Source organism: Prionailurus viverrinus, chromosome D3 (genome assembly GCF_022837055.1).
Source record: "Prionailurus viverrinus isolate Anna chromosome D3, UM_Priviv_1.0, whole genome shotgun sequence".
Lineage (NCBI taxonomy): Eukaryota > Metazoa > Chordata > Mammalia > Carnivora > Felidae > Prionailurus > Prionailurus viverrinus.
The window spans coordinates 68,194,503-68,217,314 of record NC_062572.1 but is presented as its reverse complement, the minus strand read 5'-3'; the positions used below and the strand labels follow the sequence as shown (position 1 = coordinate 68,217,314).

The 22,812-nt window shown below is 53.6% G+C and overlaps 2 protein-coding genes across 4 annotated transcripts in view; both read left to right on the top strand.

Annotated features, from left to right (window-relative positions):
- Positions 1–7,523, top strand: part of ST8SIA5 (ST8 alpha-N-acetyl-neuraminide alpha-2,8-sialyltransferase 5) — a 60,819-nt gene extending 53,296 nt beyond the window's left edge. For both annotated transcript variants that reach the window (XM_047827947.1, XM_047827948.1), the window contains one exon: positions 1,042–7,523. In XM_047827947.1, coding sequence (XP_047683903.1) covers positions 1,042–1,510 — 469 coding nt within the window. In that variant the 3' untranslated portion in view covers positions 1,511–7,523. The remainder of the gene's footprint in view (positions 1–1,041) is intronic.
- An 11,701-nt stretch (positions 7,524–19,224) lies between these two features.
- LOXHD1 (lipoxygenase homology PLAT domains 1) overlaps positions 19,225–22,812 on the top strand; it is a 165,224-nt gene continuing 161,636 nt past the window's right edge. For both annotated transcript variants that reach the window (XM_047827882.1, XM_047827881.1), the window contains exon 1: positions 19,225–19,354. In XM_047827882.1, coding sequence (XP_047683838.1) covers positions 19,225–19,354 — 130 coding nt within the window. The remainder of the gene's footprint in view (positions 19,355–22,812) is intronic.

Below are 22,812 nucleotides of genomic sequence, written 5' to 3'. Positions count from 1 at the left end.
ACTGCTCAGAGCCTGGAGCCTGTTTCGGATTCTGTGTCTCCATCTCTCTCTGACCCTCCCCCGTTCATGCTCTGTCTCTCTCTGTCTCAAAAATAAATAAACGTTAAAAAAATTAAAAAAAAAAAAAAAGAAAGAAAGAGTAGTATTTTGGGTACAGCAGGTTAAATAAAACATTGTGAGCATTAAATATAATATAAAAATTGACTTCACCCACTCCTTTCTACTTATTTAAATATGATCATTAGAACATTTTAAGTGAGATATGTGGCCTCAGTTCTATTTCTTTTGGACAGCACCGGTCTAGACAGTCTTCACGTAGATGGGCCAGAAAGCTTTCCTGAGTGTGACGGGGGAAGACAGCTCCCTACCCTGGTGTATCCAGGGGGCCCTGGGAGAAGACTCTTAACAAAGATCTCAGTCCCCACCTAGTTCCCCTCCTGGGGTTTGTCTGACTGGGAGGCCTTGGGGACGGGGTCAATGGGTTAAAACAACAGCCAAGGGCCTAGTCACATCATCCAGGTCAGACCAGGGGTAAGAGAGGGGACAGCCAGAGACCAGAGGCTAAAGAGTTGGTAAATCAGGCGAGGAAAGCACGAGTGAGGGGCTGCGGGGCAGGAAGGAGAGAGCAGGCACTCATTTGGGGTACTCATTGGGGATCTTGGGAAAGAAAGTACACGCGTCTGCCCTGAGGGCCCAGGGAAAGCCTCCACTTCCTCCCTACCTCCCCACGGAGTCCCCCCTTTCCCCCCACCCAGCCCCGGGATGCTCTCATCCCTTTGGGTTAAGCACTGCCCTCCCTACATGGTTGTCCCTTTGGACTCAGATTGCTTCCACTTAGAAAACAGAAGGCAGGCCATTCATCTTAGGAGGTGAATGAGATGAAAGGAAGTGGGGTGGCCTTGAGTCCCCTGCATTTTCTGGAAAGACCCCAGGGTGCCGGATGGGGGCAGCAGGGGCGGGGGGGCGGGGGAAGAGGCGCACAGGCACGTTGGGGGGGGGGGGGGAGTGGGCCGACCACCCTTCTGCTCCGGCCCCGCCCAGGTTCCACAAGCTGGAGAAGTGGCGGCGGCCCTTCTACCGGGTGCTGCAGGTGTACGAGAACGCGTCGGTGCTGCTGCCCGCCTTTTACAACACGCGCAACACCGACGTGTCCATCCGCGTCAAGTACGTGCTGGACGACTTCGAGTCGACGCAGGCCGTGTACTACTTCCACCCGCAATACCTGGTCAACGTGTCGCGCTACTGGCTCAGCCTGGGGGTGCGCGCGAAGCGCATCAGCACCGGCCTCATCCTGGCCACGGCGGCGCTCGAGCTCTGCGAGGAGGTGCACCTGTTCGGCTTCTGGGCCTTCCCCATGAACCCCTCGGGCCTCTACATCACCCACCACTACTATGACAACGTCAAGCCCCGCCCCGGCTTCCACGCCATGCCCTCTGAGATCTTCAACTTCCTGCACCTGCACAGCCGAGGCATCCTCCGCGTGCACACGGGCACCTGCACCTGCTGCTGAGGGCGGCACAGGCTGGCCGGCCACCCCGGCAAGCAGAACCTCGCTCCTCCTCTCCTTCCTGCGCCGGGCAGTGCGTGGGCCAGGAGGCAGGGATGGGGGGGCGGGCACAGTCAGCTCTGTGCTAAGCCTCCTGGCCTCAGCCGGGGCCCTATGACCCCACCCTGCCCGTAGGTAGCATGCTGCTGGGCCACACCCCGAGATCAGGGGCCTTGAGGATTGCCAGTGATTAAAGCACATTTGCACTCAATTTTAGCATTCGGGAGAGTGCAGGCTGTAGTGGCCTTGTCGCAGCTAAAGAAAGGCCCTACGGAATGGAAAAGGGGGAGACTGGTCGTGTGAGCATGGTCGAGATTTAATTCAGACTTTTGGCTTCCTGAGTTTTATACTGAGGCCTCAGCTGTGAATCGCTATCTAGAATCTCAGAGCTTACAGAGCAACCCAGCAGCCAGACCTTCCTGTGAAGACAGAGTGGCTCAGGGGGGTCCAGGGTCTTAACCACGCCCTTTCAAACACATCCTCAGACACACACATGCACAGTCTTGGTGCCTCCGGGTTCAATCCTGTGTTTGATATTCTGATGAGAAGGACCAGCCATTTGCACTAAGGTTTCCAAGCCAATGTGATTGACTCAATACGTGCTTAGCAATTTGCTTCCTCTCCTGTCTCCTTATTTCCAGCTCTGTTTTAACCAGGAGTTATTTATAAGATCTGTTCCTCTTTATGCTCCAGAATCCTGCAGAATCCTGCTACATTGCGTTTCTGACCTGTGGGCTCCGGGCTGGAAAGCACTGAGATGTAACCGATGAGCTTTGCAGACGGGAGTGCATCATGGCCTCCGACACCAGCATCACTGAGGCTTCTGCTGTGAAGGCAGGACTTGGCACCTTACACAGCCGGGCGGCCTCACGCACACGGACCCACAGAGCCTGTGCTTTGGGAAGTTAACTGTGCCTGGGCCAAAAGGGGTTAACGTGGCATTTCACATCTGAAGTTCATTCTCTTTGCTCCCCGCAGGGTGTTACCACCACCAGCGTGGCTGTACCTAATAGACACCCACGGTGAATTGCCTTAGAACCTAGCTGCACGGACTCATAGAATGTTAGTTCTGGAGGGACTTCAGACTCCAACCTCTCGCCTTCCCTCCCTCCCTCCCTCCCTCTCTCCGTTCTTCCCTTCCTCCCTTAGACACTTCCGAAAGCCTATTCTGCTTTGGTCTGGGGTTGGCCTTGGGAAGACGTGATGACAAATCAATTCAGTATTGCTTTCTCCTCGGGCCGGAGGGCAGACCGTATGCAGGCCTGAACCCAGCTGCTGGGTGCTCTGGGGAGGATGAGGGGCTGTGAGGTTTCAGCAGGGAGTGCGGCCTGCCATCTGATGGCCTCCTTGTACAACGCAGAACAGCACATCCCGCCAGTGAGACACAGAGGGGAGCGTGGGCCTGGTCCCAGGCCTCCAGGCTCCCGGCCCACGGCTCCTTTCTTGGCAAAACCGCTTTGTTTGGGCTTGTGTTCCACGCTGGTGGGTTGTCATGGAGTGCATGCTTCCGCCTCTGTTCTGAGCCCTGGTCCTGACCGGGAGACTTCGCGCTGCTTGTCTGTAGGGCAGGGAAGTAGCCACTGAGACTAAGTAGACCCTAGTACGCCATGAACTGGGGAAAACTCCCCCGGGGCGGTGGAGGGCTGCGCTTTCTTGGGCTCTGCCTGTTCCTCCCAAGGTACTTATGGAGGTTTCCAGCCACTTGTTTGTGGTTAATTGAGTGCAGTTCTTGAAACTGTGGAATGTTAAGACTGCAAGACTCCTAAAGACCATTTTGTCCCATTTAAGGGAAGAGACCTAGAAGGCGGAGGGGGCCTGGGTCGTGCCTGGGGCTCTACTGAATGGCCAGAGCCCTGAGTGACACTTCTGTTCCAGGTGGGGCAGGGCTGGGGGGCAGGAGCCGCGGTGAATCAGACATCAGGGTTCCCACCGCTCGAGGGTGCTGCGGGTTGGCATCTGCCCCAGCAGGGCCCTCGTAGGAGCTGGCGATAGGACATAATGATCCACACCCATAGAGGAATCGGGACTCATGGTCCCATTTCTGCCTGCGGGTCTTAGGGCGAGTTGCTTCCTCTCCCCACAGATCTCACTTTCCTCATCACTACAACTAGAGGCTTAGGAAAGATCTCTGGGGTCCTTGCAATCTCTAATTTGTTGTTGGAGGTGTTCCTGATGTATGGATCTGAGCCACAAATAGTATTTGTTATTACGATAGTTAACATTTAGTGTGTTCTCATTCTGTGCCAGGCCCTGCACAAAGCACTTTCTTTGCATTATCTCCTGTGATCATCACAAGACCCCGTAGGTAAGAAGGCTCCCATCAGGTGAGGAGGAGGTCAGACACCCAGCGGAGGAAACCACACCCAAGCGTGTGGAACCCCAAAGCCCACGCTCTGGACCTCTGTCTTAGCTGCCTCTCGGCCAGTGTCACAAGGGCTGGAACCAGAGGGATCCTGACGGAGGTGGCGCTGCAGGGTGGACCCTCCTCCAGGGACACATGCTCTGGGAGGCCGTCTTGGGTCCGAAGGCAGTCTCTGCCTGGAGTTGTCCCCCACCCCCACCCACAGTGAACGTGTGCTGTCCTGGCATTGGGGGTGGGGTGGGTTGAGGGCATCTCTATGTCTACAGGTGAGGACAGATGCCCAGAAAGAGTGACAACATGTTGACTGACTTGTCCAAGGCCCCATGGCCAGCTAGGGCCTTGTTTGGGACTCACCTGGTCTCCTGACTTCCAGGCCATCCTCCTTCTCCCGCGGTCAGTGTTTGTGGGGAAAACATTTTTTTCAAAGGCTCAGAGAGACCTGGGCATCGATTCAGGAAGCCCCCACCATGCTCCTCGAAGCCGACCCTCCCACCGTGCAGTGCAGACTAGCAGTTTAAATTCTTATTTAAGGGAAATCGATTCCCCACAAATAAAACAACCCTCGTGTCTTCCTTTGTGCTAAACCCACGGCTCCAGGGTTGAAAGGCAGCAGAAACAAGTAAATGACTCAGTGCTTAGCCAAGCAGAACGGAAGGTAGCTCAAGGTCAGATGCCGCCTTTGAGGCGGTTTAGCAATGCTGTCGAAGCAACTCTGCCCACCAGTCACCTGGTGCCACAGAGAGCAGAGGACCTCACGGCCCTTGACTTTGCTGAATGTGGGGAGGGGGCAGGGACGGCACTTCCTGACAGTTGAGGGAGGGCACAGAGCTGGCTTTCAGCCAGGCCTTCAACAAATAATTATTGGGCACTCACTTTGTGCCAGGCATCGTGCTAGGTGCTGGGGGATGAACGATCGATCGAAATGATCAAAACGTAGCCCCTGCCCGCCCCCGGGGCTGACAGCCTGGTGGGCGTGTCCAGACACTGAACCAGGATCCCACACGTGTGCTAAAAGCTGGCAAGTCCGAGCTCGGGGACAGTTACCAGGGAAAGAGGACGAGGGTGTGCCGGAGTTAAGCTGGAATTCTGCAGGCTGGTGATTGCCAATGCAGCGGCTGCTTCTCAGGCCTCATCCTTGAAATCCGTGTGACGTGTGACAAGGGTGGCTTCGCTGTCCTTTTGAGTCCTCTCCTCCTTTGTTTCCTAACAAACCACTCTCCCCTGACTTCCTTCCTGTCTCTGAATGCTCCTTCTCAGGCCCCTTTGTTGACTCATCTTCTGTGAACCTCAGGGTTCTCTTCTCTCAGCAGGAGAGAAAGCTCATCTATTCGCAGCCTGTCTCTCCCGTCCTTGCGTCTTAGCCCCCTTACCTGCAGGCTGGTTCTCCCTTGGATCTTCGGAAGCACGCTCACCGTGGCCTCCTGAACATCTGTCCCTGCGCTGCATTGCAAACCTCATCATGTCCTCAACTGGCGTAGTTAAAAGGACACCCTGGATTCAAGGTTGCCTCTTATCACTTACTAGCTGCGTGACCCAGAGGGAGCTGCTGAAGTCCCTGGAGGGTCTGATTCATTATCTGAGGAGTGAGGCCAGGACGCCAGCCTCTCCAGCCGTGGCGAGGGTCAAGTGAAATAGGGCTGCACGATGCCTAGCACAGAGCCTGGCACAAACTAGACACTCGGTGAGCCCAGCTTCCTCGGCCTCCTCCCTCCCCCAACCCTCCCCCAGTGAATGGCTCTCCTGCACTGGTGGTCGCTCACCCGAAAACCCTGGGTCACGCCTGGCTCCTCCTTCTCTGTCACCTTCCGTATCAGCACAGCTGATGGAGAGCCACACTCTGCAATGCCTGCCATTCAGTGGCGGCTGCCCGGTGAGTGGTGATGTCCGGCGTGGAATTCAGACGAGATAGCGTCTTAAGTGAGAAAAGAGTGAAAATGAAAATCCGGCACACAACCCCACTTCTGCCCCTCTGTGAAGACGAGTATAAGACATAACCCACTATTAAACTAGCAACACAAAAATAATTGTTTGGGAATCGATTACATTTATGAAATCTGTTTTGGCCTTGACACGATTCAGAGATTTTTTTTTTTTCACTATTTTTGATTGTAGTAAAATACCCATGACGTGAAATCGACCATTTGAGCCATTTTTAAGCGCACAGTTCAGTAGCGTTCAGTACGTTCACGTTGTTGTGCAACCAGTCTCCAGAACACCTTTCATCTTACAAAACAAACTCTATGCCCGTTAAAGGACAGCCTCCACTTCCCCTCCCCCAGCCCCTGGAAACCACCACCCTATTTTCAGTCTCTGTGAATGAGATTATTCTAGGTATCTTGTATAAGTGGAATCATATGGTATCTGTCTTTTTGTGACTGGTTTATTTCATACAGTATCATGTAGGTAGGTACAAGCTGTTCTCAGATGGCATTCGTTGTTTTCAGTGTCTCTGTAATACAATTCTGATTTTCCTTTTGGTCCGGAGCAGTTCTCTTGGGCCCTTGGTCCATCCCTGGCTTCTGATGACCTTGACACCTTTGCTGAGGCTCAGCAGACCCGGTCTGCTTTGCTAGCTGGGCTCAGCTGTCCTGGCCACAGCCAGTATCCTGAGAGGCAACAGCTCTGCCCATCTTTTTTAAGTCATTAGATGTTTCCCCTGCAGAGTCTCTTCTGTGAACCCTCCTTCGTTTTTCATTTCAACAAGCAGAAAAGGCAGAGGGAGAGCGAGAGAGAAATACACGCTTCAGTCAGTGACTTAGCGCTTGGCACAAAAGCCAGAAATCAGTGACTGTCTTTCTTTCCATTCGGGGGATGGTTCCCTTGGCAACTAAGTAACTCATTTCCTTCAATAAAAATGACTTGCTCAGCTTTGGGGTAAAAGTTTTATTTCCTCTAGAATTGTGGTTCTCAGCCTTGTGTGCACATTAGAATCACCCGGGGATCTTTATAAAATAACCCTCATGCCGGGTCCCAGAGATTCGCCCAGAGAATCTGATTCAGTTGGCTTAGGGATAGGGCCTCGATCCTTTCAAAAATCTTACGTGACTCTGTGGCACAGCGGTTAAGATCCACTGTCCTAGGGCGGAGGGGCTCTGCCTCGGCTGCACTTTGGAGTCATCTGAGGAGTTTGAGAAATACTTGTGCCTGGACCCTGTCCGTCCCAGAGGCTCTGATCCAGTTGGTCTGAGGTATGACCTAGGTAGTCAAGTCTTTCAGCCTCTCCCCATGACTCGAATACGCAGCCAAGGTTGAGAACCATATTCTAGAGGTTCTTGAACCTGAAGCTGCATCAGAGTCACTCGGAGAGCTTGGGGGTTCCCGGGCCCCAGCCTGCGGTCTCTGCTTCGGTGAGCTGGCATGGGGCCTTTCTTGCCGGCGCCCAAGTGATGGCGATGCCGGTCCAGGGATGAGGGGTCCCCATCCTGGTTGGCCTCAGATTTTCCAGGTTTGACCCAAGGGAAGCCCTGCATCCCGGGCAGAGTTCCCCAGTCCTGGGCACACTGGGGGGTTTGGGCACCCTGCCCTTGACTCCAGGTCTGTGCTTCTTTCTGCCTGTGCCATGCATGTGGCTGCTTGGTTCCATCTGCCTCAGGTTTCCTGGGGGGGGGGGGGGGGGGGGGTGGATTCTGACCCAGAGCAGGGACAGGACAGAACCGGGACCCTTAACCCTCAGGCCAGTGTTTGCTTTTTCCTGCTGACGTGCCTGTGGTCCCCTGGAGAGCATGCCCAGGGAGCCTTGTGGGGAGCCGGTGCCCAGACCAAGGTAACCCCAGCAGTCAGGGTGTGACAAGGTCAAAGGGCCGTGAGATGGTCACTCCCAGGGCTCCCGTGAGTGTGACTGTCACTCAGGGTAAGTCCCGGGCTCTTCTGCCACGCTGCACTCTTTAGCACAGAGTTCCTGGCCCACTGAGGGTGGAAGCTGGGTGCAGTGGTCTGTCCCTATCCCCTACCACACCCGTGGAAAACAAGCAGGTGATGAGGGAACGTTCTGCAGAAACGGTTCATGTGACCCAGGGACTAAGTTCCCTCCCTATTGCGCTGGGCTCTTCCTTCCTTTTCCACCTGCCTTTGGAAAAGGTTCCAGTTGAATCCATCATCTTACTATCTGGATCCTGCCTCAGTCCCTCCTCCCCACAACTGGAGGCAAGTCCCTTGCCCCTTCCCTCTGGGGACGCCTCCAACGATGTGGTCCCAGCAAGAACTTTATCCGCATAGCAGCTCAGAAGCCCATATTCAACGGCAAAGTTTACAAGACCCACTGAACACCTTGCAGACTTGTTAAAGGAGACTATGATTACTTTCTTACTGAAACAAGGTCAAAGCACACCTCACTTCCCGGGACCACTTACCCAAGCAAGCTCACTCAGCCCTTAGGTAGTTGGGGACTCAGATGAAGGAAAATTGATTTTGAGCCCCTGAAATAGATGCTGTAAAGCTCTGTGTTAAAGACCGAACATTCTGCAAACAGCGGATCCCTTGTGGCGTTCGCTTTAATTTTAAATTCAATTCTAGGGAACTTGATTCCGGTTTCTCATAATAAAGTGAACGAAGAGAATGACAACAGGTGCTAGATTTAGCAAGAAATGGCAGCTAGTAGCCTAACAGTAATGGCATTAAAAAGACCAAAACTCGACATTTTACATTTCGGAAAACAGCCAAGTGATCTGAGGCCGGTTAGTGGAGGTGCAAGTGTGCTGTGGTAGCCCCGAGGGCCCAGAGCATCTTAGATCTGCTCACCCTGTGACGTCGGCGACCACACTGGGGGGACGGGAGCAAACAGCCTTCGGTATCCTGTGTTTAAGAAGGCAGAGGAGGGGCGCCTGGGTGGTGCAGTCGGTTAAGCCTCTGTCTTCAGCCAGGTCACGATCTCGCGGTCCGTGAGTTCGAGCCCCGCGTCGGGCTCTGGGCTGATGGCTCGGAGCCTGGAGCCTGTTTCCGATTCTGTGTCTCCCTCTCTCTCTGCCCCTCCCCCGTTCATGCTCTGTCTCTCTCTGTCCCAAAAATAAATTAAAAAAAAAATGTTGAAAAAAAAATTAAAAAAAAAAAAAGAAGGCAGAGGAGCAGCTTACCCATTTCGGAATTACTTCCATTCCCAAACACTTACAACACAATCCTAGAAATCTTGGTGCTTAAAAGGTTGGCCCTCAGATCTCTTGAAGTTCGGGTGGGTGCAGTCGTTCATTATCTGAGAATGTAGGGTAAACGAGATAGGTAGACTCACTCTTTTGGACCGGCATGTTCCCTCTGACTCTTCCCCCAAGAAAAAGAAGGCCAGGAGCAGGGGGGGATGCGCCCCTTCTGCTCCCCCCACCAATCCCTGGAAGGGAGCTTCGCAGCGTGGTAGACGGTGCTTGCCACAACATTCTCTATCTGCACCTCTGCTTCCACCGGTGGTGTCCTGGTCACGCTGGGGCCAGGGCGGTCTCTGCAGTGACTCCGGCCCGGAGTCCTTTGTGAATTTAAGAATAGGACTCTTTTTCTCCACCCGCAGATGAGCACTTCCTGCTTTCCAGGCACCGTCGTCCTCGGTTTTCTCACCAGGCCTCCCTGTATTCTTCTGAGAACGGTGGGGCGGTCAGGGGGCGTCCCAACCTCACTGGGGCCCAGAAGGACGACTATGGCATGCCCCCGGTCACATGGGATTTGTGGTAGTGTTCTGGGGTTAGGCGCCCCAGCTTCCTGAGGGGACAGAGGGGGGTAGTAGCCATGTCCTGCGCTAGCCTCTCAGGCTTCTCTGCTTTCCCGCTGAGGTTGCCAGGCTGATTGGAGTCTGGTCCAGGCCTGGGCTTTACCCCGGGCCTCGCACCCTGCCTCTGTCTGTGGAGGGCTCTTTGTAGCATTCATTCCTCTCGAGGTCCTGCGCGCGGGGCTCCCAGAGCCGGAACACCGGGTGGCTGTGCTGTACTTGGCAGAGGGTCGCCTAAGGCCACAGGTCTGAGCAGAGGGGGACTGTGGAGCAGGTCAGCATCAGACCCGTGGCGCCGTAGCTGTTTGGGAGGAGGCTGGTGGGGGCCCCAGCGACAGGTCCTCCCAGCCCATCCCAGAGCCAGCCCTCCCACACTCTTCTTCAGCGGGACCCTTGACTCTCACCGTGGCCACCTTCTGAGCACGCCCTCCTGCCCAACGTTGCTTTGGGGGACAGCTAGTCCCTCCCTGGGGGCTCCCACACTTTGCACAAATGTTTTAGGGTGCAACAGGGTCTTCTTGGTCGCCTGCAAATTTCATTTTTGGACCCAACCGCCCTCCCCACAGAAAGCTGTAAGTCTTCTTCAAAGCTGTGTTGTTTGAACCGTGAAACGTATGCAGATGTATCATTATTATTTTTAACTAACACACTATCTCAATGAGCACACGCCGGGTCGTTTAGTGTTAACAGTGTGGAGTCAGTCCCCTGCCACCCTGCTGCCCGGATGAAGCTTGGGTGGGGGGGCAGACGACGAGGCCAGCAGAGGAAACCTGCCCACCGCCCTGCGGCCGCGCTGGCCCCGCGTCACTTTGCAGGGAGCCCTGCCCAGGGGCTCACGTGAAGGCAGAAGAGTTTGTCCCCGAGGGCTTGGTGGCACCGACGCCACTCCGAGTGGCTGCTGTGTGTGAAGACAAAGGGGCCACGTGGCCGTGACCTCTGGGGGCTTCTCGGCCTGTGCCTGTCTCGCTGTCCTTCCCAGGAGCTGAATCACACCGCACGTGCTCCACGGGGCCGTTCCCCGCCGGAGAAGCAAAGGGAGGCCGAGGTGTCACTTGCTGGGATGCGGAGACGCGCCGGCTGAGGGCGAGGGGGCTGATGCTGAAGGACGTCCCTCTCTGGCCCGCCCGGCTCGCTCCCTCCGCCACCCTGAGGCCTGATGCCTCGGAGGGAGACGCTCCTTGCCGGGTGCAGACGGGGTGACGGGGAGTGCAGTCCGTGCACAAGAGCAGGGGTTCATCCAGGGGTACGTCCAAAGTACATCCGGCCAAAGTACATCCATCCAAAGTACAGCTGTGTGCGGCCGTCCCTGAGGGATTCGGAAGTGATGACTGATCTGTCCTCGGAGTATAATCAGGGCACTTTGTATCTGTCACTGTGCTTGCAAGGCCCTCAGTTTCTACCCAATAAAACCAGTCATGTGGTTCATCTAGCAAAGACTGGCTGTGGCCGTGTGTGTGTGTGTGTGTTTGAAGGCTTGGGCTCATGCGGCACAGCCCAATGCAAAGAGGCCGCCTGGACTTGGGAGGGACCCGTGGCCTCCCTGGGCATATCTTTGGGCGGTCTTGGGTCCTCATGTGACCTGTTCCTGTCTGAGCAGGAGAGCAGGTGGGCTCAGAGACCAGATCCAGACCAAGTCGGTGGGGTCCTGAAGCAACACCCCACAGGCCTCAGGAGGACACGGAGAGGGAACCACAGGCTTGTGTCTGCGGAGGGAGAGTCCCGGGGAGGGCTGGAGGGCCGACCGAGCAGGTGGGGTATCAGACATGCTCATACCTGGAAGCTACACAGCCCTACCTCTCTTGAAGCAAAGCAGCCGTCAAGGTCTGGAGTCACATCAAAAGGCATTGGAGCACAAATTAGCTTCTTATAAAGTTTTTTTTTAATGTTTATTTATTTTTGAAAGAGAGACAGAGAGCAGGGGACAGGCAGAGAGAGAGGGAGACAGAGAATCTGAAGCAGGCTCCAGTGCAGAGCCCAGCGTGGGGCTCGAACTCAGGAACCATGAGATCGTGACCTGAGCCGAAATCAAGAGTCGGACGCCTAACTGACTGAACCGTCCAGGTGCCCCTAAAATGTTCTAAAAAGCTCTTTCCATGCCAATGTCCATGAGTGTGTTTAAAATAGGATTATATAGGGGTGCCTGGTGGCTCAGTCAGGTAAGCGTCCGACTTTGGCTCGGGTCGTGATCTCACGGTTCATGAGTTCCAGCCCCTCCTCCAGCTCTCTGCTGTCAGCACAGAGCCCACTTCAGGTCCTCTGTCTTCCTCTCACTCTGCCTCTCTCCTGCTCACACTCTCTCTCTCTCAAAAATAAATAAGCGTTAAAAAAATTAAAAAAAAAATAGGAGTGTGTATATATATATGTATATATACACATACACATATATATACATATACATATATACATATACATATATACATATACATATATATACATATACATACATATGTAAATACATATACCTATATATGTGTGTATATATGTATGTATATATACACACATATATACACATTATTTTTTTTTTTTAATTTGTGCACAAACAGCCTGACTGGAGCTCACCTGTGGAAAAGACTTCCCCAAATCTGCATCTTGGGGAGGTCCAAAGCCTTCCCTGTGCTTTCCCATTAGAGAAGATGATGTGTAAACCCTCAGAGGCTGGCATTCAGACACCTGCTTCTGAACATGTTTTGGTTGTATATCCCTTAGCCACCCAGGTACTAGACGTAGACCTTTCCTTGATATCCATGATCATATAATGTATATACAGTGATGCGGGAGGAGAGGAGAAAGCAATGGAAACCCCTTCCAAACAAGCAACCTCAAATGGAATGTTCAGTGTCCTCTCGGCGTCCCCAGGCTAACATGTCCTTGGCCAGCCCAACCGCCTGCCAGCCTCCCAGTGTGGACACTGCACGTGGCCCCAGCCTCAGCCAGCCTCTCTGGCCCCTCCTCTTCTTATCCCTTCTGTGTCTCCTGTCCCCAGTTCCTCAACTGTGTCCAGGGGAGAACACGTCTCTGTGCACTTGGTCTCCTACCGAACTGGGATCTCAGGTCACACTTCGCCTTCCTCCTAACAAGAATTTCCATGCCGGCTGCAAGATGTTTAAATGTTTCTTATTACAACTACAAAATGCCAAACACTGAAGCAAGCAACCGTGGAATCTAAGGTTGCTATTTGAGGGTTAGCCCTGAGACCCGGCACTGTATTCTAGTCAATCTTCATAAGAGAAAGAGCTCAGGGTCAGGGAAGCAGCAGTTCAAAATATATTTTTGAGTGAATGAATGAATCAGTCAATCCATCGATGAATCAATCAATCAATGAATCGGTGAGCTGGGGAACAGAAGTTGAATGTAGTTCATTGATTTATTTAATAAACACTTATCAGACACTCACAATCGGATTTGTTTTTCAGTAAAATCTCTCGGTGTTTGTGAGCAGGGTGGATCGGAGGGGGCAGAAGTGGTTGAGGGTGAGCTTTCCTAATACCCCGGGTAGCCTAAAGTGAAATGTTAGTGGGAACTAACATTTCAGTGACACGGGAAAACCACCAACCTCACCACACTACATCACCTGCTCTGCTTCCAGAATAGGGGTGGTTCATTTTGAGATATCGGACTAGCTGGTTCCCTTGGGTGAGAAATCGGGCACATGTGGTAGTGGGGAGCCACAGGTGGGAACCAGAACAGGGAACCAGAACAGGGAACAGGTGGGAACCAGAGCTTCTAGGACACGCCCTCAAGTTCTTGGGACTTCTTACATGGACTCTCTACACCCCGCTCACCCCAACACACACACTTGTAATTGGCTCATTCCTTCAACATGTCTTGAGGGCCACATTCATACTCCAGTGGGCACTGGGGATGCATGTGACTTCCTTAGAAGGGAGCGCAGACTGGTGGAAGGGAGAACCCTTTGCTGTGTCCACACCCTTTGCTATGAAAGTTTAAAGCCTGAGCCTCTGGGCTCAGCCACTTGTATTGCTTTGCATGGCCTAACGATGTTAGCAGCTGTGATGCAGGTGGAGGCCTCAAGGGTGCTGGCAGCACCAGACTCACCCCCGTGCCCTTCCACCCTGGCCCTGAGAAGTGCTCTCCCGGCAGCAGCTGCTCCTTCAGCCTGGCCCCCGGGTGAGCCTCCCCAGCCAAGTTCAGCCAGGCCTGTAGACTGACACAGAGCTGCCAGCTGAGCCCAGGGTAAGTGAGTCACCCTAGCCAAGCCCCAGCCACGTGACACTTGCACCACTGAGTTTTTTGTGATTGTCTGTTATGTAGCAATAGCTGGCTGATACAGAAATGCACGCTACAGTTCTGATGTCAGAGTGAACTAAGGCTTGCGGGAGGAAAGTGCCCAGGGACGTCTTCAGTTTAACTACAATGTTAACTCCCCTAAGTGGGAGGTTGGGACAGATTACAGAGGGCCTCCGATGTCAGCTGGACGTGCTAGAGTTTAATTTGTGTTGGGGACATTTGTGATTCTTTCCACAACCTAGCGTCTGAGCGCCCTTCTAAAGTTTGAGGAGAGGACAGCTCCCAATGTAAGAGCTGAACATGCCCCAAACTCACTTTCCCAGCCTCCTTTGCTGCAAAGTATAGGCACATAACTGAGGCTCAGCCAATCAGGTGCACAAGCCCCAGACTCTGAATTGGCAGAAGTCAGCAGAGTCTATTCTGGAAAGGTTGGCATCAGCAGGGGCAGCAGAGGCCAGTGCTGAAGCTTGGTACAAACTGTGTGTCCAGACCCATCACTGGGGGCAGTAGGGGTCTCCCTGGGTCAGGTATCCTTTCTAGGGAGCAGCTCCTAAGACCTCTCAGAAATTCTGAGACCCCCTTGCCCCGATATTAACTTTTTAAACAAATTTTCTACTTAAACTAGCTAGTGTTAGTTTCTGCTGCTTGCAGTCCAGAATCTTCGCTGATAAAATTTGTTTGCACTGAGGTGTAAGTGAAGGTGTTTGAACTGGAACGTGACATGACCAAAGGCAAGCTTTAAGAGAATTCATTGAGCAGCAGGAGGATGCCCTGGAAGGAGAGTGAGGCTGGGGCAATGAAATCATTCTGTGTGTATGTGCGTGCATTTGTGTGCATGTGCAAATGGTCTGTGGGATAAACAACCCCTTCCCTATAGTCAGAGGTTTGGGATTCCTATAATTGCCATGTCTGGTCTTGGTGTTTTTACCAGTACACAAGAAACTGATGGGAATCCAAGTGTCAGCTTTATCATTTAGGGTACAGAATCACCCTATACAGTTTAAAATGTTTTTTTGTTTTTTGTTTTTTTTTTAGTATTTATTTATTTCTGAGAGAGAGAGAGAGAGAGAGAGAGCAGGGAAAGGGCAGACAGAGAAGGAGACACAGAATCCGAAGCAGGCTCCAGGCTCTAAGCTGTCAGCACAGAGCTGGACGCGGGGCGCAAACTCACAAACCATGAGATCATGACCTGAGCTGAAGTCGGACGCTCAACCGACTGAACCCCCCAGGCGCCCCAAGAACCACCCTATATAGTTTGGATTGGAGGATGCTAAGCCTAGATTGCAGGAAGGGGCCGGCATTGACCTTGGCCCTGCCTGGAAGGAGAGTGGGTCTGCAAACCCGCCCTGAGCCCTGTTTCCCAGCCAACCACACACAGGGTCCTAACACCACAGAGCTTGGGACGAGGCTCAGGTCAGCGGCCAGGGCTGCATGGTGGGCCTTCCCCCGATGGGCTGGCACCTGCACGAGGCAGGACCAGGAAGAGAGATAGGGGGGGAGCCAAAGCGCTGCCTCCTTGTGCCTGTGTTGTGAATCCCCTGCCCCCCGGCCCACCCCCTACCACCATTAGTCCAGTTTTAAATCTCCCAGAATGTCACACAAACGTAATCACGCAGAATGCAGTTCTCTTCTGGCTGGGTCGTTTCACTTGGCTTAATGCTTTCGAGATTCGTCCATACTGTAGCATGTCCAGCACTTCCTGCCTTTTTGTGGTTGAGTAGTACTGGCCAGTTGACGGGCGTGTGAGTTGTTCCAGGTTTGGGCTCTTACGAATAAAAGCTTGTGTGAACATTCACATGCAGCTTTTGTGTGGACATGTATTTTCATTTCTCTTAGGTAAATACCCCGGAGTGGAATTTCTGGGTTATGTGGGAAGTGTCTGGGTAGCTTTATAAAACAGGGCCAACTCTTTTCCAAAGTGGCTGCACCACTTACCACTGCCACCAGCAGCGTGAGAGCTCTAGTTGTTTCATGTCCCCATCAACACGTGGTACTGTTTCAGACCCTGTTCTCTTATCGTGTTTTAATGCCATGGATTTTCTCAAAATATTTTATTTTAAATTTTTGGAAAAAAAAACAGTCCAATAAGCATTTTATTATTTTTTTAAATCTAAACCTTCCTGAATGCAAAATGAGCACTTTGTTTTATTTTTTTCTCTGGACGGATAGTATTTGCCATAGCAATCTTAGTAACTTCTCTGTACTCTTTAAGGTCTGTTTCTAAAGAACGCAAAGGTAGAATTAACAACAGAGGTCAAACCACATGCTGCCAGCAGGGGGCGCGCATCGTCCACGATTGAACTTCGCTCTTCTTCCCTCACAAGGACTTTGGGCTGATTCCAGGGCGATCCTTCAGCAGAACAGGGGAAGAGGTGAAGTTGATCTTTCCTGGGTGACGACTTTGGGGTCAGAGATGCCTCCTCATGGTGGGGACGCGGGTGGTTCGAGAGAACAAAGCTGCCCCAGACTCTGGGGAGGGGTGTGAGTGCTGACTGCTGCCTAGCTGTCCCGCATCTGCCGGGAGCTTCGGAAGTTCCCTGCGCCCAGGCTCCGCCGCAAACAGGGAAAATCGGCATCTCTGGGAGTGGGACCCAGGCATCGGCATTAAAAAACCCTCCAGGTGACTCCAATGTGCAGATAAGGCTGTGTGTGGCGACGGAAGCTTGCTGAGCCCCTCCCCTTAGCCCAGGTGAACTGATCAAGTTAGTGAGTTCACCTGGGCAGGTATCGGCCCCTCTTGCTCTCTAATTTTAGGACGTCCCCCCATCTCCCATCCTCCCCCCTGACGAGAGGGGCTTGTCGAAACTCTGGATCCCCAAGTTTCATCTTCAGAGACTTGGACTCGGTAGGTCTGGGGTAGGGGTGTGGGGTCAGAAATCGGCATTTGGTGAATCCCGCGGGGCTAATCCAGGCATTCTGGAATCCGGCTTTAGGAAACATTGACCTTGACAGAGAGCGTCTCAGAGGGAGAAGACCCACAACAGAGAAGGTGAGGTGGTGGCCGGGGGTCCTGGGCGCTGAGGCTCTGGGCTAAGGGCACAGTCGGTGGACTCAGCTCTGGGCCGAGAGGTGGTGGGACACAGGGGTGACCAAGGAGAAGCTGGTGAAAAGTCTTGTGGTGCTGGGTGACCTGGCATGGTTCCTCCACTGTCTGTCTGCACCTGCCATCCAGCCTCCTGGAGTATCCCAGCTCCCAGATGGAGGGGGGGGGGGGGGGGGGGTCCAATCCAAATCCACAGGGGCTGCTGGAGCGCCCCCTGCTGTAGGTCATGAGCGATGCCCTCCAGCCACTCTGTGTCACCCAGGGACCTCTGGCCTGGGGGGTACCATCCTTCTTCCCGGATTGGGTTGAAACCTGCTTTTCTGTAATCACCACCCACAGCCACACAGATTAGTGCTTGCTCTGCAGGACAGTTGTTCACATTTGTGAGGAAGTGTCCTGTTCTCTAGGCCTAATGTGCTCAGAATAGTACCCATTCTGGGACACTCACCCTACCAACATATCATTGAAAGTGACTTCTCTTCAGCCCATACTGTTTTCCTCGGAAACAGAGGGCCTTGTGTTCATGGCTGCTTTATAGATCTGCCTGCAATTTGTGCATTCATCCACTGAACTGATGCTTACTGAAGCCCGCCATGTGCCAGGCATATGATAGGTCCAGGACAAGGGGGCGTGATGCCTGCCCCCTCAGAGCTTGTGGCTGGGAGAGGCGGGGGGAGAGACCAACAAGTAAATGGACATCTCTGCCCTATGTTGGAGGACACAGATGATTCAGCGTGTTCACCTATGGTCTCTGATGTGCTGCCGTGGACTGGGCCCCACGGAAGAAGGAGAACACATGGGGCCAGTCCTTGCACAGGGGACCCAAAGGGGGGCTTCTGGAACAATCTGAGATGATATCAAAGCATTGCCTACCCCCCTCCCACCCCCATACACACACACCATGCAAAATAAGAGAGAAACGCTCATTAGGAGTCACAGGCATTTAGTAAGCCCCTACTGTGTTCCAGAGGCTTCTGCTTACTGAGCACTTTCTCCAAGTACTCGATATGCCTTCGTGGGTCATTATCCCCCTTCCACCGATGGGGGGCCAGGCCTCCTCTAAGGCCATACAGCCAGGAGGCAGTGAGGCAGTTCTAGCCTCTTGACCTCACACTGCCAAGACAGAGAGATAGGAGTTGCACGTAGACTGGAAATTTCTAGCATTTGGGGATTTACACAGAAAATTTACAACTCAGGTTGTAAGAAATCTTAATAAAATTAAGGCCAAAGTGCTTTAATAAAATCTTAGCAAAATAAAATAAGCAAGGAAGAGGAGTCCAGTGGGCCTAAGGGAAACTTTTCTTGCTGATTGAGGGGGGAGAGGGGTCCCTGGGATTCGGTTCTCTTGCCCCAGCTCAGAATCCCCCCTTGTGGGGCCGTGGTTGGGGGAATGTCGGCCAAGTGGAGGGGCTCAGAGGGCTTGTACCATTTCATTTGAAAGTGCAGAGGGCAATGTGGGCCAATGGAGAGTGCCGGTTAAAACAGATGCTGGCTAACCTTGACTGGCCTGTCCAGGCATTGTGGGGGTCACATATGACGCAGCGCGCCTCTCCAGCGTCCGTGGCTCTGGCCTGGTGGTACCGGTAACTCACACCTCAGAAAATGCTTTGTGGATTATCTGAGTGCTGGTTGGAGAAGCGTCTCTGAAGGGCAGCAGGGTCTCCTCCAGCCAAATGGTTTCTTCCAGAAGCCAGCGGTCACGAGGAGATGGAAGCAGAGAGATGGAATGAGAAGGATCCAGTAAGAACCTTGCCTGCTTTGTAAGGCGAGCAGAGGTCATGAATAATGGAGAGAAACAGAGGCCTCTGAGTCCTGGGAGCTCAGACGATTCCGGGCCGTGCCCTCCTTAGGAAGGGCCCCAAGGCCTGGGGACGTTGTTCACAGCTCTAGCTGTGAGGTTAGGGGATCTCCATGGGGGAGGCCCCCACCTACCCCTGGGGTGACCTGGAGAGGCCCCAGGGGGCCCCCTTGCTGTGAGGCCAGGTGGGAGAAGATGCCAAGGGCTTGATGTCACCCGATTCTCCATGAGGGGAGGAGAGGGGCGGGGTAAGGAAGACAGCGTGCCCGCAGTCCCCATGAATAAGAGATGAGGCCCAAGGAGAAACCCCAGGGCAGGTGCACAGGGTGGCAGAGAGAGGGGCCAGGGACAGGAAGGGCAGAGATAGGGCACAGGGGTTCTGCTCAGGGGCCTGAGAGGACAGGGGAGCAGGAGGGGGCTGTAGACACAGGGGACCCAGAGGTGGGCGCCGGAGCTCAGGGAGAAAAGGCCTCGGGGCCAGGAGGGTGCGAGGTGGTGGGTGCCGTCAGCCTGTGAGTGCCAGGAAGGGGCAGCCGGCAAGATGATGCCCCAAAAGAAAAAGAGGAGAAAGAAAGACATCGACTTTCTCGCCCTGTACGAGGAGGAGCTGCTGAACTACGCCTCAGAGGACGACGAGGAGGAGCTGGAGCACGAGTACTACAAGGCCAAAGGTGCGGGCGGCGGGCAGGGCTGCGCGGGGCCCTTTCCTGCGCTTGGAGGAGGAGATGCGGGTTCCAACCCGGCTCCTCCCGCGGAGTCTCCTGCTGGGTCTGTGCTGTGTCGCCAGGAGTGACCGGGCAGGCATCACACGGGGTTGCCCCCTGTACAGAGTCGAGGCCAGCTGCCCTTAGTCATGTCTCAGTGGCACAGAATAGACCTGAACCGCGGTGCCCACGCTCCCCAGTCCTATGCCTCCCAAGAGCCAGGCTCCAACCTGGCCTCCACCCTGTGGTCTGACGGCCCAGAGCCCCTGCTCGGGCTGTGGAGGGGAGAGAGAGGGAGGCCTGACCCCTCACGGCTGGCCTGGCGGGGTGGGGACGGCTGTCACCACAGCGGTGGAGATGGGGCCTGGGGCTCGGCAAGGAGGACACTTACCGCTCTGCACCCCGGGGCTTGCTCTTCCAGTCTCTGCGCACCCCCCACCCCCACCGCCGATCGGGGTGGATGGGGCTGCTTTGAAGGGTTCCACCTTCTGGCCAGATAATCAGAGAGGGCAGAATCCGGGGTCCAGAAGGTAATTTTGGCCCGCAGAGGGTTGTCGTTGGTTTGGTTTGATGGTGTTCAGGGTTTTTTTTGCCATTACCATGTTTTCAAAGGTTTGGCCTGTGAACGCCTGTAGGCTGTGGACATCCAGTTTGTGGACACCACAGTCTCCACTGCTCCCTGTCGCTCAGACTACGTCTGTTTTGCCCATGGACGCTGCCTGCCTGGCCCCTGAAGGCATTTAAATTCTCCGTGCTTACTCCAAAGTGGCTCACTTGTCCCTGTAAGCACCACATTCATTCATTCACTCACCTATTCATTCATTCACCCGTCCATCCATTGAGACACCAAATATCCATTGAATGCCTGCCCTGTGCCTGCCCGTGGACTTGCTCGCCCTCCCCTTTCTCCCTCTTCCTATCTTAACTTTGAAAGCCCAGCTTGGGTCCCCCTCTTCCATGAAGCCTTCCTTAATCCCAGCCCACTGGGAACTCCTTGATTACATCCACTTCTTCATTGTTCCGCTGCTTCACGCAAGCCTGGACTGTCGTAGCCTCTTAAGCCTCAGCCACACTGCCCTCCATGAAGGTGGGGCCCTCCTTCCCTTGTCCTCACTCCTCCCCCAGCTGCCAGCACAGATCCAGGCTCAGAGAAGGTGGTCGCTGCATGCAGGCCGTGGCTCACCTGGGGACCCTTTCCCGGCAGGATGTCCCGGGTGCCTCCTGGAGTGGAGGCGGGGAGTGGGGGCTGCCGGAAGAAAAGATGTGCCTGGACGAGTGAGGCATTGCCGCCCTCCCCCAGCGCAGGTGCTACAAGCCCAGACCAGTTGGGGGGGGGGGTGTTTGCAGCTGGATGTGGGTGCAGCACCCTCGGCAAGTACTCTCAGCTTCCCAGTGCACACGGCTGCCTGCCGGGAAGCACATTCTCAAAGCTCCCGGACTTGCCACCCTGTCCACTTCTGTTCAGGGGCTCTGCACGCCTGTGTGACTATCTGGTCCCTCACATGTTTGCTCTTCTTTTTACCCTTCGTGAAGCCTTCTTCCCTCCGTGCTCACGTTTGACCTCGAAGATTCCTAAGAACAAGGCAGGTGTGATCAGTCCCAATTCACAGGTTAAGGACTGAGGTCCTGAGAACTTAAGTGACTTGAGCAAAGTCGCAGGCGGGAGAGAGAAGAGTTTAAAATATCCTTTCTCAAGGCGAGTCCCCCCTTGACCTCTCGGTGCCGCCACACGGAACGGCGCTCTGTGCACCGGGCGCATCGAGAGAACTGTGCTCATACTAACCAGTGTGATCCTCACAACCAGCCGAGGAGCAGGTGGGGTCCTTGTCCTCTTTCTCAGATGGGGAAACTGAGGCATGGCGAAGTTACATAACTCGCCCGAGATCACAAAGCTACCCAGTCGCAGTCAGAATCTGAATCGAGCTGGTCTGGCTCGTGCTTGCTCTTGAGCAGCTTGACCTTGACTGTGGTACCAGCGCTTGGAGAAGAGCAAGGCGAGGTGGGCGTAACGCTGACATTTCTAAGAGATGTGGGCGCACAGGCCCCCCAGTCAGGTGCAGGACACTGGCAGTAAAGGTGGATGCTGCTAATGGTAGTCACATGCTGAACCCTCGTGGTCACTGCTACTCTCTCGCTTCTAGAACAACATGTCTCCCACTCTTTTGAGCTCCAGTTCTTGCATTATGGGGAGACTGTTGGGGAGTGGGATGGGGAAGAAGAAGGAGGAAAAGGAGAAAGGCCTCGGTGTCCCTCTCTGTTCTTCAGGTCACCTCCAGGCTACAGTGGAGCTCACCAACAGCCAGTGGGAGCAGAGCGGCTCCGTCAATCCTCTGAGGGAAGGCTGAGCCCCGGCACTGGTCTGTCTCCTGGCTCGGACAGGGCCATGAGGGGAAGAGTGAGACTCATTTCAGAACCTGAGATCCAAGGGACCTTGGGGGCCATCTGGCACACGCTTCCAGCCCTGAGACCCTCTCCTCTTGTGCAGCCCAGACAGGCTTGCCCAGCATCGGTTGCAGTATAATATCCCAAGGCAGCCTCCCTGAGAATTTTTAATGGGGATAATGGCGGGCATGATGATGATGCCTTTGATGCTGGCAATGGAGATGATGATGACCATGATAGGGATGATGGTGATGATGGTGGTGGTGATTATGAGGGCAGTCTACCACTCGAGGAACACATATCTTTTATCCAACTGTGGAAGAGCGTCTGTAAGATAAGTTCCTCAAAATGCAAGTGATAGAGTCAGTGAGAACGAACACTGAAAATTTTGTTTTATTTGATTCAATCCTGATCACAATCCTTCAAGGAAGAAATTGTTCCTGCTTCAGAGATGAGGAAATGGAGGCTGTGTACAAAATTTGGTTGCTATCACATAGCCAGTAATGGTAGAATTGGGGGTCAGATATCGGTCACTTGAGTTCCATAGTCTATGTTCATTTCATCGATTGATACATTCATTTGCTCATTCATTCCCCCAGGTAATTATTTATTGTGCACTTCCCACGTGCCAGGCTCTGTGCCAGGAGCAATGCTATGGTGCCATTGATGGTTCTTTGTGCTGACCAGGGAGGGTACTTTGTTCGTTGGGGTCATCCCCTCTGGAGCCAAACAGAATGTTGTGTTTTCCCCGGGATATGTGTCCTCCACGAGATCGTTCTTTGGCCATCTGAATTAAGTTTTTTAATTAAAATTTTTAAATTGGGGAATAATATATATACAGTATAAAACTTTCACAAAGATACAGTTGGGTGACTTTTCAGGTACGTGCGTGCTTGGGTAATTACCATTCAGATCAGGACACATTCTTGCCAACACTTAGCACTGTCAGTCTTTTTAATTTTAGCCATTCTGGTGGGGATATAGTAGTATCTCATTGTAATTTCAGTTTGCATTTCCCCGACGAACAGTGATGCTGAACACTC